The sequence below is a fragment of the Ciona robusta genome, chromosome 6, assembly GCF_009617815.1.
Source record: "Ciona robusta chromosome 6, ASM961781v2".
NCBI lineage: Eukaryota > Metazoa > Chordata > Ascidiacea > Phlebobranchia > Cionidae > Ciona > Ciona robusta.
Window position 1 is genome coordinate 3613105 of NC_143240.1, and position 17855 is coordinate 3630959.

General features: G+C 36.4%; 3 protein-coding genes across 10 annotated transcripts; 1 reads left to right on the top strand and 2 right to left on the bottom strand.

Moving 5' to 3' along the window:
- Window positions 1–102: 102 nt before the first annotated feature.
- Window positions 103–4592, bottom strand: LOC149735051 (uncharacterized). 6 transcript variants are annotated; one of them, XM_089879810.1, is made up of 12 exons: window positions 4407–4592; window positions 3571–3678; window positions 3099–3296; window positions 2745–2843; window positions 2466–2531; window positions 2060–2114; window positions 1934–1972; window positions 1601–1738; window positions 1207–1289; window positions 793–901; window positions 598–640; window positions 103–390 (listed from the first exon to the last, which is right to left on the bottom strand). In XM_089879810.1, exons 1-12 carry the CDS (start codon window positions 4428–4430, stop codon window positions 228–230), a joined length of 1125 nt encoding a protein of 374 aa, XP_089735936.1. In that variant the 5' UTR covers window positions 4431–4592; the 3' UTR covers window positions 103–227. The 6 variants fall into 6 exon arrangements, with proteins under 6 accessions (XP_089735936.1, XP_089735938.1, XP_089735937.1 ...); XM_089879812.1 differs by lacking the exon at window positions 4407–4592 and adding an exon at window positions 4183–4337; XM_089879811.1 differs by lacking the exon at window positions 4407–4592 and adding an exon at window positions 3975–4135.
- A 437-nt stretch (window positions 4593–5029) lies between these two features.
- LOC149735052 (carbohydrate sulfotransferase 10-like) lies at window positions 5030–11783 on the bottom strand. 2 transcript variants are annotated; one of them, XM_089879823.1, is made up of 4 exons: window positions 11657–11783; window positions 7276–7482; window positions 6259–6441; window positions 5030–6102 (listed from the first exon to the last, which is right to left on the bottom strand). In XM_089879823.1, exons 2-4 carry the CDS (start codon window positions 7474–7476, stop codon window positions 5587–5589), a joined length of 900 nt encoding a protein of 299 aa, XP_089735949.1. In that variant the 5' UTR covers window positions 7477–7482; window positions 11657–11783; the 3' UTR covers window positions 5030–5586. The 2 variants fall into 2 exon arrangements, with proteins under 2 accessions (XP_089735949.1, XP_089735948.1); XM_089879822.1 differs by lacking the exon at window positions 11657–11783 and adding an exon at window positions 7865–8048.
- Window positions 8984–17797, top strand: LOC149735053 (kelch-like protein 10). 2 transcript variants are annotated; one of them, XM_089879765.1, is made up of 13 exons: window positions 8984–9242; window positions 9610–9718; window positions 9961–10103; window positions 11668–11847; window positions 12777–12907; window positions 13318–13472; window positions 13773–13875; window positions 14289–14452; window positions 14938–15029; window positions 15230–15335; window positions 16144–16284; window positions 16816–17033; window positions 17421–17797. In XM_089879765.1, the coding sequence occupies exons 1-13, from the start codon at window positions 9058–9060 to the stop codon at window positions 17728–17730; spliced, it is 2037 nt and encodes a 678-aa protein (XP_089735891.1). In that variant the 5' UTR covers window positions 8984–9057; the 3' UTR covers window positions 17731–17797. The 2 variants fall into 2 exon arrangements, with proteins under 2 accessions (XP_089735891.1, XP_089735892.1); XM_089879766.1 differs by having other exon boundaries at window positions 12777–12883.
- The last annotated feature ends 58 nt before the right edge of the window (window positions 17798–17855 follow it).

Genomic DNA, 17855 nt, shown 5'->3' on the forward strand with positions numbered 1-17855 from the left:
CGCATAGCGTCTTTTACAAGACTGTTGTTATAGCGTTATTTCCCACCTTTTCGCTTCTGTATACTGCTCTGGACTTTCGTTAACGCGATCGAAGAAACAAAATTAAGTCATTGATTGACACATACTATTTAAAGCGCGGACACACAACATAGTAAGACCACTTGGCAAGCCGCAAAAATGTAATTAAGCACCAGAAGGTAAAAAATACGTAAAATGGCACGATCGGTTTAGACTTCAGAGCTTTGCAGTAACTCCAGCTGCCGTTTATAAGTCTCTATTTCCCGTTCTTTTTCGCCCAGCTTTTCTTGGAATTCCTCGGCCTTGGAACGCGCGGCAGTCAGTTGGCGCTGAAGAGCTGCGCTTCCAGATTTTGTTGACGTTTTAAGAAACCTTTAAAATGAATAAATGCAACTTGTATATTATCGCTTGCTATGACATTCGTATTTCGTCTCATAAACCTTTTTGGATGATGCAATTTTGGATAGTTTTAATGACCATTTAAACAATCTATAAGGGTCACAAATCAACAGAATATGCCTACTAGTTAAATAAAAGTGTAAAATAAAAAGCTTACAACAACAAACAAACCAGGCTTACTGTCTGGCAGGAGAATAATCAGCACTTGCTTTTCTCTTGGCACCTGGAAACACATTGGTTAAGTTTTAGACAATGTGAACGACTCTTTGAGCAAAACATTTAAGTTTTTGACCCAATGGTTTCTCATGGTTACAAAGTAAAAAGTAAGTTACATTCAATCATTTAACTTGCAACAAAAATCATGCAACTAATCACCTGAAGTTTTAACTTTAGCAGGAGACGTACACACATAGCTGAGTGGTTGGTTTGTAGTTGGAGTGGAGACTTGAGAAAAAAGTTGATTTCCAAACGTGATCGTTAAAAACTAAGAAAGCATCAAGTTAGAATAACAAGCTGTATATTACATGTGATATTACATACAATGCAACAGGTAATTTAAACTATGCCTGCAGTTTTGTTTGTTAAACTTTGGTTGTTTTTCTTTTTGTTTGTGCAAAATCAGCAAATTTTTTTTAAGAAATGTTTAGACATATGTTGAGCTCTGAAGACAATTTTACAACTCAGACACTCATATTTAGAATATGCTTTTGGTGGGTGTTTGCTTCTATAAATTACTATTAGAGCATCTTATTTTATGTTTTGTTTTACAAATATGTTATTCGTTTTTACCTTTTGTGGATTTTTCTCAATAAACTCATCTATATCTTGAACTATAGTGTCCGATTTCTCATCTTGTTGATTATTTTGTTCAGCTAGGACAATACAAGTTAATATTATAATCAGGCTTTAATTGTGGCCTATTTTCACTTAATCAGCCATCACCCGCAAAGTTACATACGTGGTAACTCGCGGGCACGAGGTGTATGAAACGTGGTATAACAACTGTCGTTGCCTCACAATGTGAAAGTAAATAAGTTACATTCAACCTATATTTACATCTGTAACAGTAACCTGTTGGCTGTTGCAGTACTAACATACATACAATGTATACCTATATTATATACACCTACACATTCGGCAACTTTAAAATTAAAAACCCATAAATAAGAGCAATGTAACTTACCTTGTTCATAAAGTGATGACCAATTTTGTAACGCAAGTTTCCCAGCCTCTGTTAAAGTGATCTGGTTTGCACCTTCAAGTAAAACTGGAGCACCACTGGCAACACTGGAGCCGAGGTAATCACGAGAAAAACTAGAATCTAGAAACACTTTTATTTAAAAACTTGACATTTTTAGGCATTCTTAATTTCTTGCACTACAGGGTACTGGGTACACATTCTGTAATATAATGTTTAGGCTATTTTATAACATGGCTGCCTTCTTATACACCAGACACACATGGTGTCGCCCACCCTCAAGTTATATATAACATGTAAGCTGTATACCAAGCTTACCTATTGAAGTTGTCAAGGAGTCAAAAACGGATGTAGAATCTACAAGAAATAATCAATTTAAAACCAGACTTTGTTACAAATTCAAAAATATTACACCCTTATAATTACATCCTCAAAAAAACTGACCTGAAGTTGAAGGGGATTCTTCCGTGTCAAAGTTCAGACATTTCTGCCCAGCGTTCTGTAATAAGGTTTATAATTAATATAATGTACATGCTTGTGATGGCAGTTTATTATTTAAATACACACAAGACATAACAAAGAATCCAATACAGGTTATTGAAAATGGGTTGCCTTTTTGCACACTGTCTAAGTTTTTTTCAAAAAACAGCATATATATATATATAATATATATATACAAGGTACTGGGTATATATAATATATATATATATAATTTAAAAATCAAAAGTGTTTTCTGAAACAGATTACTACTTAAAACACTGAAATTAGCATATTGAAAATTGAAAAGGTTTCTCTTTGATTTTTGGAAATGATTTTATTTTTCGTAAATTAAACAAAAATCCTAACCTACCTTAAGGAACTGGATAAAGTGATAATCCGAATTGCTTTGAGCAATATCTAAAGGTGTCTTGTCAAACTGAAATAAATGTACAGGTTAATGCATAGGCACGTGTTTTACCATTTTTAGTGAACAATAATTACAAACAAGCACAGCCAAGTGTATTGCATTCATCACATTCATCAATGAGGTTCCCTATGTTTATATATATGACTGCATTTTACAATGTTACCCCAGATTTTCAAAAATTTAAAGTGCCAATACACAATACTTATAACCCATACACCCCACCTTGCTTTTAACATTTATGTCGGCTTTATTTTCCACCAGAAATTTGACAACAAGGAAATGTTGTTCATCAACTGCCCAGTGCAAAGGTGTCATGTTTAACTGCAAAGAATGTCTTGGTTAATGTAGATAAACATACAAAGTTTACATGCATATCCTGGAAAATCTATAACTGCATTAAGATACAGTTGGAGTATGAAGATAAAAAAATAAATAAATGAATTAGTGCTATGATCAGCCTATTGCACATTTATAACACTGCACCCGCCCCGAAAAACATTTGTACCGATGAGTACCCTGACTTTTTCCAAGTTAGACATCTAGAGTATGTTGTATGTTGTATACAGTACAACATACCATATCTTTTGCATTGATATCAGCACCAAGCTTATGCAGATACTGAACAATATCCCGATGTCCGTTTTGTGCAGCAAAGTGGATTGGTGTTTTATCTGCCTTCGTTCTCCCTTCCCACGACACACCAGCTCGCGTTAATATTTCCACGGTTGACATGTGTCCGTTGATGCATGCAAAGTGCAAAGGGGAATACCCTAGCTGGAGAATAAGGGAATATAATATTTCTATGCTGTTTTTTGAGGACTAAGGGTGTTTTTAGATATTGTGTGAAGAAACGCTGGTGATAAATATTGATGGTACCTTAAAATGCAAAAATCCTGCGAAATAATGTTGCATACCAAAAATCGCATAAAGTTAGATTTATCGTGGAAATTCATGTTCTATTAAACACTATTACTGTCTCCTAGGCATCTGTTTGGCACACCTGATGTGGTAGGCCTAGTTTTAAAGTAGTAGTTTATTTATAACCCACCCAGTCAGTAACGAAGGGAGCACCTTGTGTCATAAGATCGCTCACTTCATCGTCGTTGCCAATGCGTGCAGCCTCCAATAATTCTTTGCCAAGGTGTGCCAGGGAGTTCTGGGCATGGAAAGGAAAAAAAATATTAATTTAAGTCAATGTAAGTGTAATGCCAAGGAGTTTTGGGTCTAGGAAGATGATTAAATTGATGCAAGAATGTGATATTTATCTTCATATTTAAGGGGGCAACGACAGTATTACAGAAATGTTCTGTTTTACACACCTCATGCCTGCCTACCACAAATGTAATGTAACTTTATGGGTATTAATGTTACAAATTTTTAACTTTTTTTAATCAGTACAGTGATAAAACAAGAATAAATGCATTGCATTTGCTAACAAACTTGCAAAACTACCTTTTGCATCTGTTGCTTGACCGGTAACTATCATTTTGAATTTTGTTTCAAGTAATATTATACGCACAACAGCGGGTGACCGACGTCTTATCGCAGCTAAACTGGTTTGGTTTTCGTTAATTTCGGGTGACTATTAGCGGAAAATTAAAAAGATGTTGCTATAACCTGTAGTGACAACGCTTTCAATTAAATGTAAATATGTTTTTACCTGTAAGCGTGTTTTAACAACTGTTGTTTTGTCGTTATATCCAGTCTTCTCGTTCTAAACATGTTTATATTTTTGCTACGGTAATCAAAGAGACATATAAACTTCTTATATTATTCTTATTAAACCTGCGATAACTCAACTGACAACGAAAGCTACAACACAGGACTATACGGTGCGTAACACGGAACCGGAAAAGGATCTTACGTAAGAAAGTCGTTACTTACCGAATTGTTTGGCTGGCAGTACATTTTTGACTTGCTTTGTCATGAGTTCATATATGACATACTTTTACTGCAAAAATTTGCCAATTACAGCTAGAAAAATCGATAATTTCTTGCAAATTTCGTTTAATTTTATTTTAAAATTGGACAAGCTGTTTATTATTTTAGCTTCCCACAATGCAATAGTCGCAGCTTATTTATACATTGGTTCATGCGGAATAACGGCATTTTCTATGTAATATTTATAAACAGTAAATGACTCGCATTAAAAAACAAAGGCAAAACGTTATTTAAATATTGTACCTATTATAAAATGTGTCTCTAATGTGTTCATACCGAAACGCCTGGACCAAACATAAGTATAAAGGACCTATAGTTTTGACCAGAGTCCGTATTTATATACGGACTCTGGTTTTGACCAGTTTTTCGTCTACGTACGCTCCAGCTCGCAGATTTTCCCACGAAAGACAAGAAGTCTCCATATTGTGCTGGTTCTTACCAGTAGGCCTACATCCAATGCTATATACGGCCATACCAATGTTGCTTTCATTCGCACACCGGGATAAAAGCAAACGCAATATTGTAAAGTAGACGCTAATGGCTCGGAACTGAAATGAAACAAACTGTTCATTCAAATATTTATTAACATTGATTAAACATTCTATAAAAGTCTAATACGCACGCGCATCAAACCGGCAAAGCGCTACGCAATAATTAATTTGCTATATACAGGCGAGCGTGTAAGCAATTATTAAAAGCGTTTGAAGCGTGCAAAAGCAAAGTGTAAAAGCAATGGAAATAAAAGTGGTTTTATAAGCAAAAAAATATCATTGTAAAGTGCTATACGATTTTATCATTGAAGTCAAAATATACTACTGTTGGGATATAAGGTAGATACGGTTAGCGCATATTATCCCATATTTTCTCATCGCGTTTTTAACAGTTAATAACGCTATTTTAAAGTCGAGAGAATACGGTTATATAATTTTGTAAATAATCTACCAAATTGGACGATAAAAGAGAATGAAAACATGAACTATCTTACCCCAGCCTACTATTTGGTTCTAGGTAATAGCTTATGTTGTAAACGTAAACCTACTTCGCCGAGCCAGTTTACGCCATATACATATACAGCCTAATTACAATGCATCTAATTCACAGTGTCTAAACAAGCGAGGCCATATCACCATAACCAATTTGGTTTAGGATATCCGAACATATCAAAATCTCGTTTCGACATTTCATATAATGCTAGTGACAAATTTTTCGGGACAGTTTCGAAAAACCTTTCCGTTTTATGAATGTCTGTCGCAGGTTTCGAACTTGGGAAAAACCAGTTCCTATGTTCGGGGGATATCCCTAGAAGCTCTGCCACGTAACGTACGTCATCACTCAGCGTTTCCAGTTTCATTATGACGTCATAACCATGGTTACAAGCTGAGCACCAAGCTTCGTACGACCTCCAATGATGGTCTCTACTACCGTCTTGATTTCTGATTAAATGGTTTACGAAATCTTCGAAGGTGGCGTGTTCTTCTTTAGCTGTTCGTTCAGATACGTTTGCTCGAATTGAAATAAATTGATCTCTTAGCTTTTTAGACAGTGGCTTGTATACGTATGTGTAACCACGACCAGTTGGTACTAGCTTATCTGTGTAGGCAGACACGAAACGCTCAAAAGGGCTTCGAACCAATATGACCTAAAAATAAAAGTGGTTGATATTTTGGATGTAACTTACTTATCCTCACATGGAGGGCAAAGACAGTCGTTATAACACAGGTGTTCTGTTTCATACACCTCGTGCCAGCTTACCAGTTACCATGTACAAATTTGTACAATCGTTCATGCAACTAACGTTTAAATACTGATCCCAAATTTCTTGTTTCTTTTCCGCCGTTGGAAGAGCGGCGATTCTTCTCTTCCTACCTTCCGCCATAAGGCCATTAAATTGCATAGGTGTTTGATTCACCCCTTCCATTTCTAGTATAGACCTCAGAAAAGTGGAGCTCCCACTTTTAAAGATTGGACACGCCGTGAACTGAATGAATGAATGAATGAATGAATGAATGAACGAACGAATGAATGAATGGCTAAATGTAACTTAGTTATCCTCGAATGGCAGGGCCAAAGTTAGTATAGACTGTTGGGCACGTTGGGCAGGGCAACTGCGATCGTTACACTACGGGTGTTCTGTTTATATGAATAAATGAATGTAACTCATTTATATTCATGTGGCGGGGAACGACAGTCGTTATAACACGGGAGTTCTGTTTCATGCACCACATGCTTGCTTACAAGTTACCCCGTACGTAACTTTTTGAGGTAACTATTATTTTTGGGCTTCATATATATATGTAGCATAGCGACTTCAGTATACTATAGTAGCAGTACTGTGGGCGCTGATGGACCAACTCGTGCCTATAAAGGAACAAATATTTGCACATACATAGATAACCACCATAATTTATAGCCTATAGCTGTGTCCACAGTTTGTCAATAAGTGTCAATAACTTTCGTATTCAAAACAAAAGGAGCGAAATTATTCAATGCCGTTATTCAGGGTAAAATATTAACTAGTTCTCAATGACATCAGCCTAGATAACGAATTCCTCGTAAAGTCTGTCAGCATTGGTTATGTTTAAACAAATGCCTGCTGCTCGTTCATCCAAAATTGAAAGGGAAAGGTCGTCAACTATATTTTATGTTATAGATAACGCTTTTATTAACCCTGTTATTATAAGGTATAGAACCCATACCTTAAAACCGTAAAAACTTATATTTATCCTTCAAAGCTGGATGCTATATACAGAAGTTCTGTTCCATACACATTACATATACATTGATTCGTTTACTTATTTATGCATTTATTCACCTTGTACTTTTTAGAAAACAGAGCATTTCCTATCGGTTCGTTTCCCACTTGTCTTTTATCCCATTCTGCACACGCCCTTGCAAGGGTGTCCCGTCTTTCCCGGTGTAAAGTTGCCATAACACGCATAAAATCCGCTGTACCGTTCCTTTTATAATGCTGAACGCTGGAGCAATTTTCTTGCTGTTTTTGAACCGATAGCATCGAAAACTGAAAATATATTTTTGAGCTATTAAATAGAAATGCGTAACTTGTAAAAACGTTTGTAAATTTGCAAATAAGTCTTTTGAAACATAATATGGGATAAGATGGTTATACCGTCAGCTCATAATATCCCTTTTCCAATCGTGTTTTAGCAAGTAACAACGCCCTTTTAGAGTGGTGAGAATAGGGTTATTTAATACTGTAATAAAATTCTAAATCAATGTATTTTGTGTTTAAAATCAACGGTTTTTAACAAATGCATTTCAGGGTATTTTTATCTAGAGCGTGTTTTAACACTGTCGTTTTGCTATAAAATCAGGCTGTTTTATATGTCATATAAATACGTAAACTAGTAAATATATTGCATACATATCAAAAATACAGATACCTGTCTTACAGCTGTTCTGTATTTCTCTGCTATCACGTGTGAATTCAAACTACTTAACGTCATAATCCCAATTATGACAGATAATGCCACACACAGAACGAACATAAACTTTTTACCTACAGCCATTTGGCCCATGTATATTTCGAAAAAAAGCAAAAAACTGAAAATATAAATTATGTTTTGCTTTTTAGTTTTGCTTTAGATTATAAAAAATAGCTAATTTAAAAATTATTAAAAAAACAATACAGTCATACTATTTAAAAAACATTTAAACAACTTCTAAATTATATTTCTGCATTTTTAACAGACAGCTTCGCAAAATTTCTTATAAAGATACTAATAACTTCAACAGGCAATGAAAAAACGACAATTGACAGTATATTGGCATAATATATTTAACTTATAATGTCGTGGGTTGTTAAAACTTCGTTTTTATCAATTGTTTACAAATATCCTTGCCAACTTATCCCTAAAGTTTACTAATAACTTTGGTCTATAATACGCTATTAAGTACAGCAGTGACAAATTGGCACTATGCGATAAGGATCATGACTATAATATAAACTCGTGTAACAAATTCTGCTCATGTTTACCGAAGGTGCGACAACTAGAGGTATATCAGAAACACGTGGTAAACAAATTGAGTATTCATTCATTATTAACAGCCTTATACGTGGTCTAAAATCAATACAAAATGATCTAATTATGGCGTGCTTTTATTTAGGAAATTTTGTTGGAATTAAACGCTAATTCTGTTATAAAAAAAAACGAGCGGAAATGGTTAATTTTTAATTATTTGGTTTTTTAAATAGGTTTAGCAGACACGCTTTTATCTGCAATTTTACTGGTTCCACCCGTTGTATATTTTAACAAATGTTGTTTTGCTGCTTATTCCGTTTTCTTCACTGTTTTAATTAATCTAATCTTCGCTACTGTGTTTAAAGAGATAAATAATACCTATGTTATTTTATGTTTAAATACGAAAAAACATTTAACTTTTGACCCATTGTCGTTTGTTGCAAAAAAGTATCAATATTGACGTCATAATCAACCAACAATACAATCAACCATGTGCATTTGTTTATGTTTAGTCTCAAAGCAGTGGTAGTAGGGGAATTCAAAATAACCGCCGATTTTAGGAGAATTTATAAAACTGCTTATAACTGAAAAATTTGCAACCGCGAGGTGCCGCTATGGCGCTCTGTCTGAGCGATTCAGAGACTTCAATGTTAACTAGTCCTTTACTGGTAGATTCATGGGCGTCCACATTTAATGACTTAAGACAGAGAGGAAAGTTTTGCGACGTCGTGATAAAAGTCCAAGACGTAAGATTCCCGTTGCACAGGCTAGTGCTGTGCGCGTGTAGCGATTATTTCAGGTAAGATAATGCGTTTAAGTTATATAAACAATTATCTCTTACTCAATTATATACAAGGTATCTTGTAAGCGGGCATGCGGTGTATGAAACAGAACACCCGTGTTATAAAAACTATCGTTTGCCCGCTATGCCAGAATGGATAAGTTACATTTGTTCCTTCATTTATTTTATTTAAATAAGAGACTGATGACGTCATTTTAGCCGTAATATATCTCCTGTAGTACACTACTCCTATAAACCTTGGTCCTCAGACTGCCATTTCGTTACGAAAATCGTCTGACTTCTTGAGTGCTATATATCATTGCCAGATTTTGGATAATTTTGTTGTAATAGTTTAAAGCCGCCTATTTCTTCAAATTATTTTCAGAGCTTTATTCGACGGCGGCTGGGGCAGCGGGGATAAACAAGAAATAGAATTAACAGGGACTTCCCCCGAAATTATGACGTCACTTCTCAACTATGCGTACACCGGACAGGTAGTATCTAACAGTATTTTATCAAATTAAAGCTGGACTTCCAGTTTACTAATACTGCTAATACGAAACAGTCGTTATAGACTCTCATGACGTGTCAAACTACAGGGCCTCACTTTTACAAAAAAAAGCTTTAAAAATCGCGTATGTGCGTTTTTACATTTTAACATTTTATGGCTAATATATAACTTACCCTAAAAACATTGTTTAAAAATTTCGAAAGTCATACATATGCGTTTATACAGGTTATAATAACTTCGCAAAACGTAGAAGAACTTTTACCAGCTTCTGATAAGTTTCTAATGGATTACGTGAAACAGAAGTGTTGCTCCTATCTTAAAAAGCAGCTAACACCTATGAACTGTATAGGAATACGACAATACGCCAGGTATAGTAACTTACATGTACAGTTGGGTGGGGGGACGACGGGGCACCTTTAATACATAATATCCACATTTCCTTATCGTGTTTTAAACAATTAACAACGGTCTATGGAAGTCATGACTACGATTTATATTTCTCTGAATGTTTTTTTCGTTTACCACCAAATGGGACAGGAAAATAGAATAAAAGGGTGTCCCATCTTTCCCCATTATACTATAGAAACTGTTGCTAACAGACATCGTATTTTCCACCTGTAGCGTGTTTTAACGACATGTGTCTACTCTAAAGAAATAAAATTACATTTTTCCCGATATAGAGTAGCAACAGAAAAGCTGTGCAACTTTAACCTCAAAAGAAGTTTAAACGCTATAGTTTTACCCGTTGTTAATTTAAACTGCCTTCAGATACGTATACATGCAAATATATGCATTTAAATATAACGGGCTGGTTACGCAAAATATAGAACTTTATATAAATACAACTAAGACATTTTAGGACCTACCCCACTCACACTTCAGTGAATATCAATTACGTAACACTTCAAATCACAGTTAATATATATAAGAAGAAATCACTTAATACGGAAATATTACAAGATTAATAAACATTTAATTCGGATGTCAATGTCCTTTATAAAGACTTTGTATAGTTCGGATTACCCATATATATATTGACACGACAAAATAGATTAAATTAATACATTGAATCTATAGAGATTTACAACGACTATTTATGCTCTAGCAAAATACGTATACATATACAGTAGGATGGGGGAAGATGGGACACATTTTAACTATATTTTCTCGTCCCATTTAGTAGTAAACAAAGAACATTCAAAGAAATATGAAACTATGTCCTCATGACTCTCATAGACCGTTGTTAATTGTTTAAAACACGATCAGAATATCTGGATATTATGTGCTAAAGGTGTCCCATCTTTCCCCACCCTACTATATATAGACAGTAATAATACAAATATAATAGTTTAATTTTTTCCCCTATAAAAAAAGTCGGCACTGTTTTAACCGAAAAGCTATTTTATATTGTTCTGCCTATAGCACATTTGAAACCACATAACGAAACGTTTGGAATAGTTACCGATGAGACACTATGAGTATCCTAGCAGCACATATGTGTATTTACCATATAGGTGTTACGAAACTTCATGCGTTTATACATGTGTCGCGTTTGTGTATTTACTGTATTTAGTCGATCAGTTATTTGATTGCGTGAACGTTAGTCCTTATGATTTTGTAAAAAAAAAAATTAAAAATAGATTTATTTTGCAACGATAACCTATGGTAACGCGTTCTGGTGAATACGTTTAACCTTAAATTATCTTCGCATGGCGGTGGGGGAATAACAGTAGTTGTAACACCGGTTCTGTTTCATACACCTCGTGCCAGCTTACGAAAGTTACCACGTATATGTAACTTTGTGCTTTTTGGTGATATTGTTTCAGTATCTTATAATCCGGCTGACAACTTAGTGAAACCTTACGGATTCATTCCACTTTGTCACAGCGCCGGACATCAGATAACACATTCTTCGTCTTACCTTTTTAACAGGTCATTCTTTTGTCCCCGGTTAGTCGACGCTGCGAATAACTACATTCTGTACAATTTCGAAGAGGTGGCGCAAAAGAGTCCAGAATTTTTAAACATGGCGTTCGATGACGTCATCCAACTAATAAACGATGACCGTTTAAACGTAAGGCTTGAAGAAACGGTTTGTGAGTCAGTGTTCAGGTAAGATAGAAAAAGAACACTTTTTATATAGTAGGGTGGAGTAAGATGGTTTAAGTTTTTATTCTCTTTATCGTTACATTCGGTACGTAACCGATCCTCGCAAAAAAAAGACAAGAAATGTTGGACAGAAACAGAAAATGTTAATTATGTTTCAACAGTATCCATCTTACCCCACAGTACTATATGCATTACATTTATTAGCGCTTACCTTTAGCCTTGTGTAGCAGAATTCTTCAATAACTTTGGTCTGATTCTTATACGCAGGCCGTTCGTCAGTATAAACTGTGCATTCACTAAACAATGGCTGACACTAACAGTTTATCGTAGTGTTTTACTTGCTGCCTAGTTTTTCCTTTATCGCATTCCGGCGCTTTTAGTCCTGCAGGCGCCTTGTGGCGTTGCGGCGCTTTCTAACTGGCATCCGGAACAAATTATATGCCCGGACCTAATTTTACACAAAACCAGCGCTTTTACTGCTGCAAGCACGTGTAGTGACGTTGCAGCCGTTGCGAATTAGCACCTGGAACAAATTTCATGTCCGGACCAAATGTTACAGGACGCCGCGCTTTTAGTTTAGCTGCAAGTGCGGAGTAATTAACATTTTGTTTTGTGTTGTAAGCCAAGTCTTCAGTTTAGTTTAGTTACTGTAGCAGTTGCTTTGGTATAGCTTTAACTTTAGACTATAATGTAATATTATTGTTTATTACTGATTTACCTACGGTATATATAGTAGGGTGGGGAAAGATGGGACACCTTTTCCTTCTATTTTTTGTCGCATTTGTTATTAAACTAATGTGCAATAAAAGGTGTGCCTTATTCTCCAACCCCTACTATACTAATTAAACTAAGTAAATTTTATATCAACTCATCGTTTGTCAATGGCTTAATAAGCGTTAATTTAGTTCATTATAGCAGCTCTTGCATTGCAGATGGATACGACATGACAAAATGGGTCGAATATCCAACCTATCTGTTATGTTAAAAGGGGTTCGGCTCGGATTACTCGACCCCGAATATTTCATGACCAAACTCAAAGGTAACTTCCTCAGTAAATTGCGAGGTGATTATGACGTATTAATCATAATTATCATCACATATTGTAGTAGATTTTGAATTGCTACAATGTATCTAGTAAAGTTTAATAGAATAAATAGTAGGGTGGGGAAAGATGGGACACCTTTAGCACATAATATCCAAATATCCTGATCGTGTTTTAAAACAATTAACAATGGTCTATATGGGAGTTTTGAGAATATGGTTTTATAATTCTTTGAATGTTCTTTGTTTACTGCCAAAAGAAAATAGAATGAAATTTGTCTCATCGTACTATATTATAACGAGTACAAACGTTATTTAAACTATTGTTCGTCTTTTCGTAGGTGTGTCTATATAGTCGTTGGCCTAAATATCTACTTACTGTTGTATATTTAACTACCCATCTTTGCGCTTTTGCTGTTCCTTCTCACCCAGGTTGCGAACTTGTGACGGAATCAATGGCTGAATGCAGAGGGCTTATAAAAGATGCAATGAAGGTCGTGTGTGACTTACACGGCTTCGATAGTAACACAGTATCCCCACATGGCAACGTCTTCAGCTCTTTGGTTAGGCCAAGACTACCGTTTGAGGTACAACGTCTAACTATGATATAATTAACCGTTTTCGACTCGAGGTATGTTGCTTTTTCTGTAAAACTTGTTCTGCCTTTTTGGCATTTATTTGCGTACTGACGTTTCGGCGCCTTGTAAATACAGGCTGTCTTCCAATCTAATTTTTTAGGAATAAGGACCGATGTAAATGTTTTTGGTCGGCTCACGTTGGTTATGTTAATTGTTTAAAACACGATCAGGATATTTAAATATTATGTCCCAAAGGTGTCCCGTTTTCCCCACCCTACTATATGATAAAATATATATTTTTGCACCCAGATATTGCTAGCAATAGGCGGCTGGAGCGGTGGAAGCCCTACTAATGCAATAGAAGCTTACGATCCAAGGGCAGAATCTTGGCTTAATGCTAGCACGATACCAGGTACAATGCTTCGTGGTAAGACATATACACTAACGGTATTAACTACTTAGAAACTGCTTGATTCCATTATATGTGTTAAAAACGAAGATATTTTAAAATGATCACCCACAAGGTTACATATGTGGTAACTCGTAAGCTGGTACGAAGTGTATGAAACTGAACCCCCATGCTATTAGACAACTTCCGTTGCCCCGCCACGTGAGGATAAATAAGTTCCATTAATTCATTTAATGGCGGCTGCTCGATCCTCGGGGGTGGCTTGCACGGGTTTCGGTTTCTCCTGTGAGAGGCTAGAGGCGCTGGCCGTGTTGCGAATTTCAAGATGGCGGCTACGGATCCATTCGGATGGCTTGCAAAACTTATTATAATCACATTAGTATACTCTATGGTTAAACTCTAACTTTCTCCTCAAGACAGCGACGTTGCTGGTGGCTACAGAACAGTTGCTGACATACCACGTGCTTACCATGGAGTTGCCTTTGTAAAGGGAAACGTTTACGTCATTGGTGGATTTGATGGAGTCAACTACTTCAATACTGTTCGTCGTTTCAGTGTAGCAAACTTTGAATGGGTGGAGGTAGGAGAAAAATGTTTTTTTTTAAGTCGTACAGATAAACTTTTCACAGGGTTGAAAATCTAATCACTATTAGATAAAGTCCCACAAGTCGTACTAGCTTATACTAGGATGGGGGAAGATGGGACACCTTTTCATATATTTTTCTGTTCCAATCGGTAGTAAACAAAGAATATTCAAAGAATTACAAACCGTATCTTCATGACTTCCATAGACCGTTGTTAACTGTTTAAAACACGATCAGGATATTTGCATGTTATGTGTTGAAGGTGTCCCATCTTCTCCCACCCTACTACAACCTAAGTTTTACATTTCTTTTCGAATACTGTAGCGAAACGGAATAATTAAACAGTGAAGAGAAAGCAATTAGCAACAAAACTACAGTAGTTAAAAACGCTCATTTTAAACGCTAAGCTATATGGATTTAATATGCCTAACTGAATTATGAAACATTTAAATTGTCATTTAACATTATCTGTTGAATACAGGAGCCTCAAATGTTGCATAAGAGATGCTACATCAGCGTCACTGTGCTGGATAAGAAGATATATGCGTTGGGAGGAATGGATGGAACGAACAGGTACGTGGTGTTGATGTATTTATAAACCGCATGCTTGCTGTCAAGTTTTAACCAATGTGTATGTATTCTACAGTAGAATTTCTACTTATGCGACTTTAAATGTATATATGTATAACTTATTTATTCTCACGTGGTGGGAAACATACATTCGTACACATCGTGCCCGCTTACGAGTTACCACATAACTTTATATGTTTCAGACTTAACTCTGCGGAATGTTATGACCCATCACAGAAAATCTGGAGCATTCTGCCCGACATGAATGAAAGTCGAAGCGATTCAAGCGCAACCTCACTGCAGGGAAGGGTATGATATTTAGGGTGTAGGTATATTCAGTGTAGATGTGTTAAAACATAAGGGGCGAGAGAATATGGTTAATTTTGTATTTGTGTATGAACCACTTCCAAAATGACGTAAGCCTAACTATCCAACTTGTTTATGTAAAATATTTATCCTTGCATAACGGGGCAACGATAGTCGTTGTAACGCGGTTGTTCTCTTTCATTTACCTCGTGCCCGCTTACCAGTTACTTCGTATGTAATTTCGAAGTTGTTTGTATGAGAAAGTCGTTATAACATGGGTGTTCTTAAGAACTAATACACTAGCAGCTGTCTGTTACGTTTTCGAAGCATCAGATCCTTGCCAAGCCATTGTTTTCAGTCGTTATAAAACCGGTGTTCTGTTTCATACACCCCGTACCCAGCATGGTATAGAGGCATGCACGCTCACAACTTTGCCGCCACAAAATTGAATGAATGAAATGAATGTAACTTACTTTACCCTCGCGTGGTCGTAAAACGACAGTCGTTATTACACGGGTTTAACACCTCGTGCCAGCTTACGAATTACCATGTATGTTACTTCGTGGGTAATTATTTTTTGGGGGGGATTTTTTCATTTTTATTTATGTATGGCTGATAATTTAGACAACCCATTAGTAACCACTAGGTTGGAGCAATTGCTGTTAAGTGTCTTGCCCAAGGACACATACGCCCACAATGGTAGCAGCGTCGAGCCTTGAATCCATTACCTATTGGTTACAAGGCGCGCTAACCACTATACCACTGCGGCGGAAATTACCAACAATATCTTCACCAGTCTACTACAAGACAGGTCTACATAGCAGGCGGGTTCAACGGGCAAGAATGTCTCTTCACAGCCGAGTTTTACGATCCTGAGACCTCAGTATGGACAAGAATAACACCGATGAGAAGCAGAAGATCCGGAGTTTCGATTATAAGCTTCCACGATATGGTTGGGTGGATACATAGATATCATATAAACTAGTTTTATGCAAATTAGTTTTATGCAAATGAATGAGTGTAACCTAGTTATCCTCGTGTGGGAGTTACGACACTTAACGTGTGCTGGTGCTATTTAAAAATGTATCTTCCGTATGCTATACCCTCATTACTATAGGCTAAATTGCACTTGTACTGCAGCCGTATATGATATATGGGCGAGGCTTAACGGAAAAGTAAAGGCCAAGAAACCTGAGATTCAGTCTAGAGATGGCGCATAGATTTTATTTTTAATTGGTTTTCTCTTTATATAACATATATAACAGTATAAATATTGGCCACATTGGACGCCTTTAGCACATAACACCAAAATATCGCGTATTTTAAACAATTAAACACAGTCTTTCGTGATGATACGGTTTTATAATTCTTGAATGTCTTCTGCTTACTACCAAATGTGATATAGAATATTAAGGTGTCCCATTTTCTTTCATCCTGGTATATAGCCTTGATATATCATTATAACACAACCCAGTGATCCCAGGTCTATGCAGTTGGAGGATTCGACGGCGTGAACAGATTAAGGCACGCAGAGGCGTATTGCCCACGTACAAATACATGGCGTAACATTGCAAGCATGAATAAGCCGAGGTCTAACTTCGGTATAGAGGTCGTAGACGATCAATTGCTTGTAGTTGGTGGTTATAATGGCCACCAGACCTCCTGGGATGTAGAAGCATACGATGATACAGCGAATGAGTGGTAGGTAATGACGAAGTTTAAAGTCCAAACATAAAAGAATGAATTATTCAGGTTTTACTGATAAGTGAATGAATGTAACTTATTTATCATCGCATGGGGGGCTATACTACAGTCGTTATAACATGGGTGCTTTGTTTCATACACCTCGTGTCGTCACCAGGTATGTTGCTTTGACCACTGGGTTGAAGCAATTGTCGTTGAATTTTTTGCCAAAACACATGTATACGCTCACGATATAGCAGAAGAATTGAGTCCCGAAGTCATGAAAGTGTGGCTTGTAAGTCCCAATACATTATAGATTCGCTCAAATTATAACAATGTTCTGTCACGCGCGGATAAACAAGTAACGTTCATTCATATATGTTTTGTGCTGTTTCTTCTTTATAGGTACGAAATCAAGGACATGCATATCTGTCGTAGCGCTCTATCCTGTTGCGTCATGTCAGGGGTTCCTTATGACGTCATAAAGCGTTACTGTGTACCACGTGACACGAATCCTACGTCATCATCTCCCGATACGCAGGACGGGGCGACGTCTTCAATTAATCCGGAAGATGCTGTTTTATCCGAACGAAGCGGGATAACAACCGATGACGAAGAAGACCAAGCACTCCACCAACCGGAGGTTGATTTGAGGGCAAGAAATGATCACGATTTGTCGGATGACGACGAAATGGAAGAAGAGTCAGATCTATAAAGATGAAACAAAATGAGCCTTTAGCAAGCAAGATGCTGAACGAAATACAATCAAAAATAATTTTGAATGTGTTGTTTATTTATACCCGCATAGAGTGTTGAGTTTTAAAGATTTTACTAAGTATA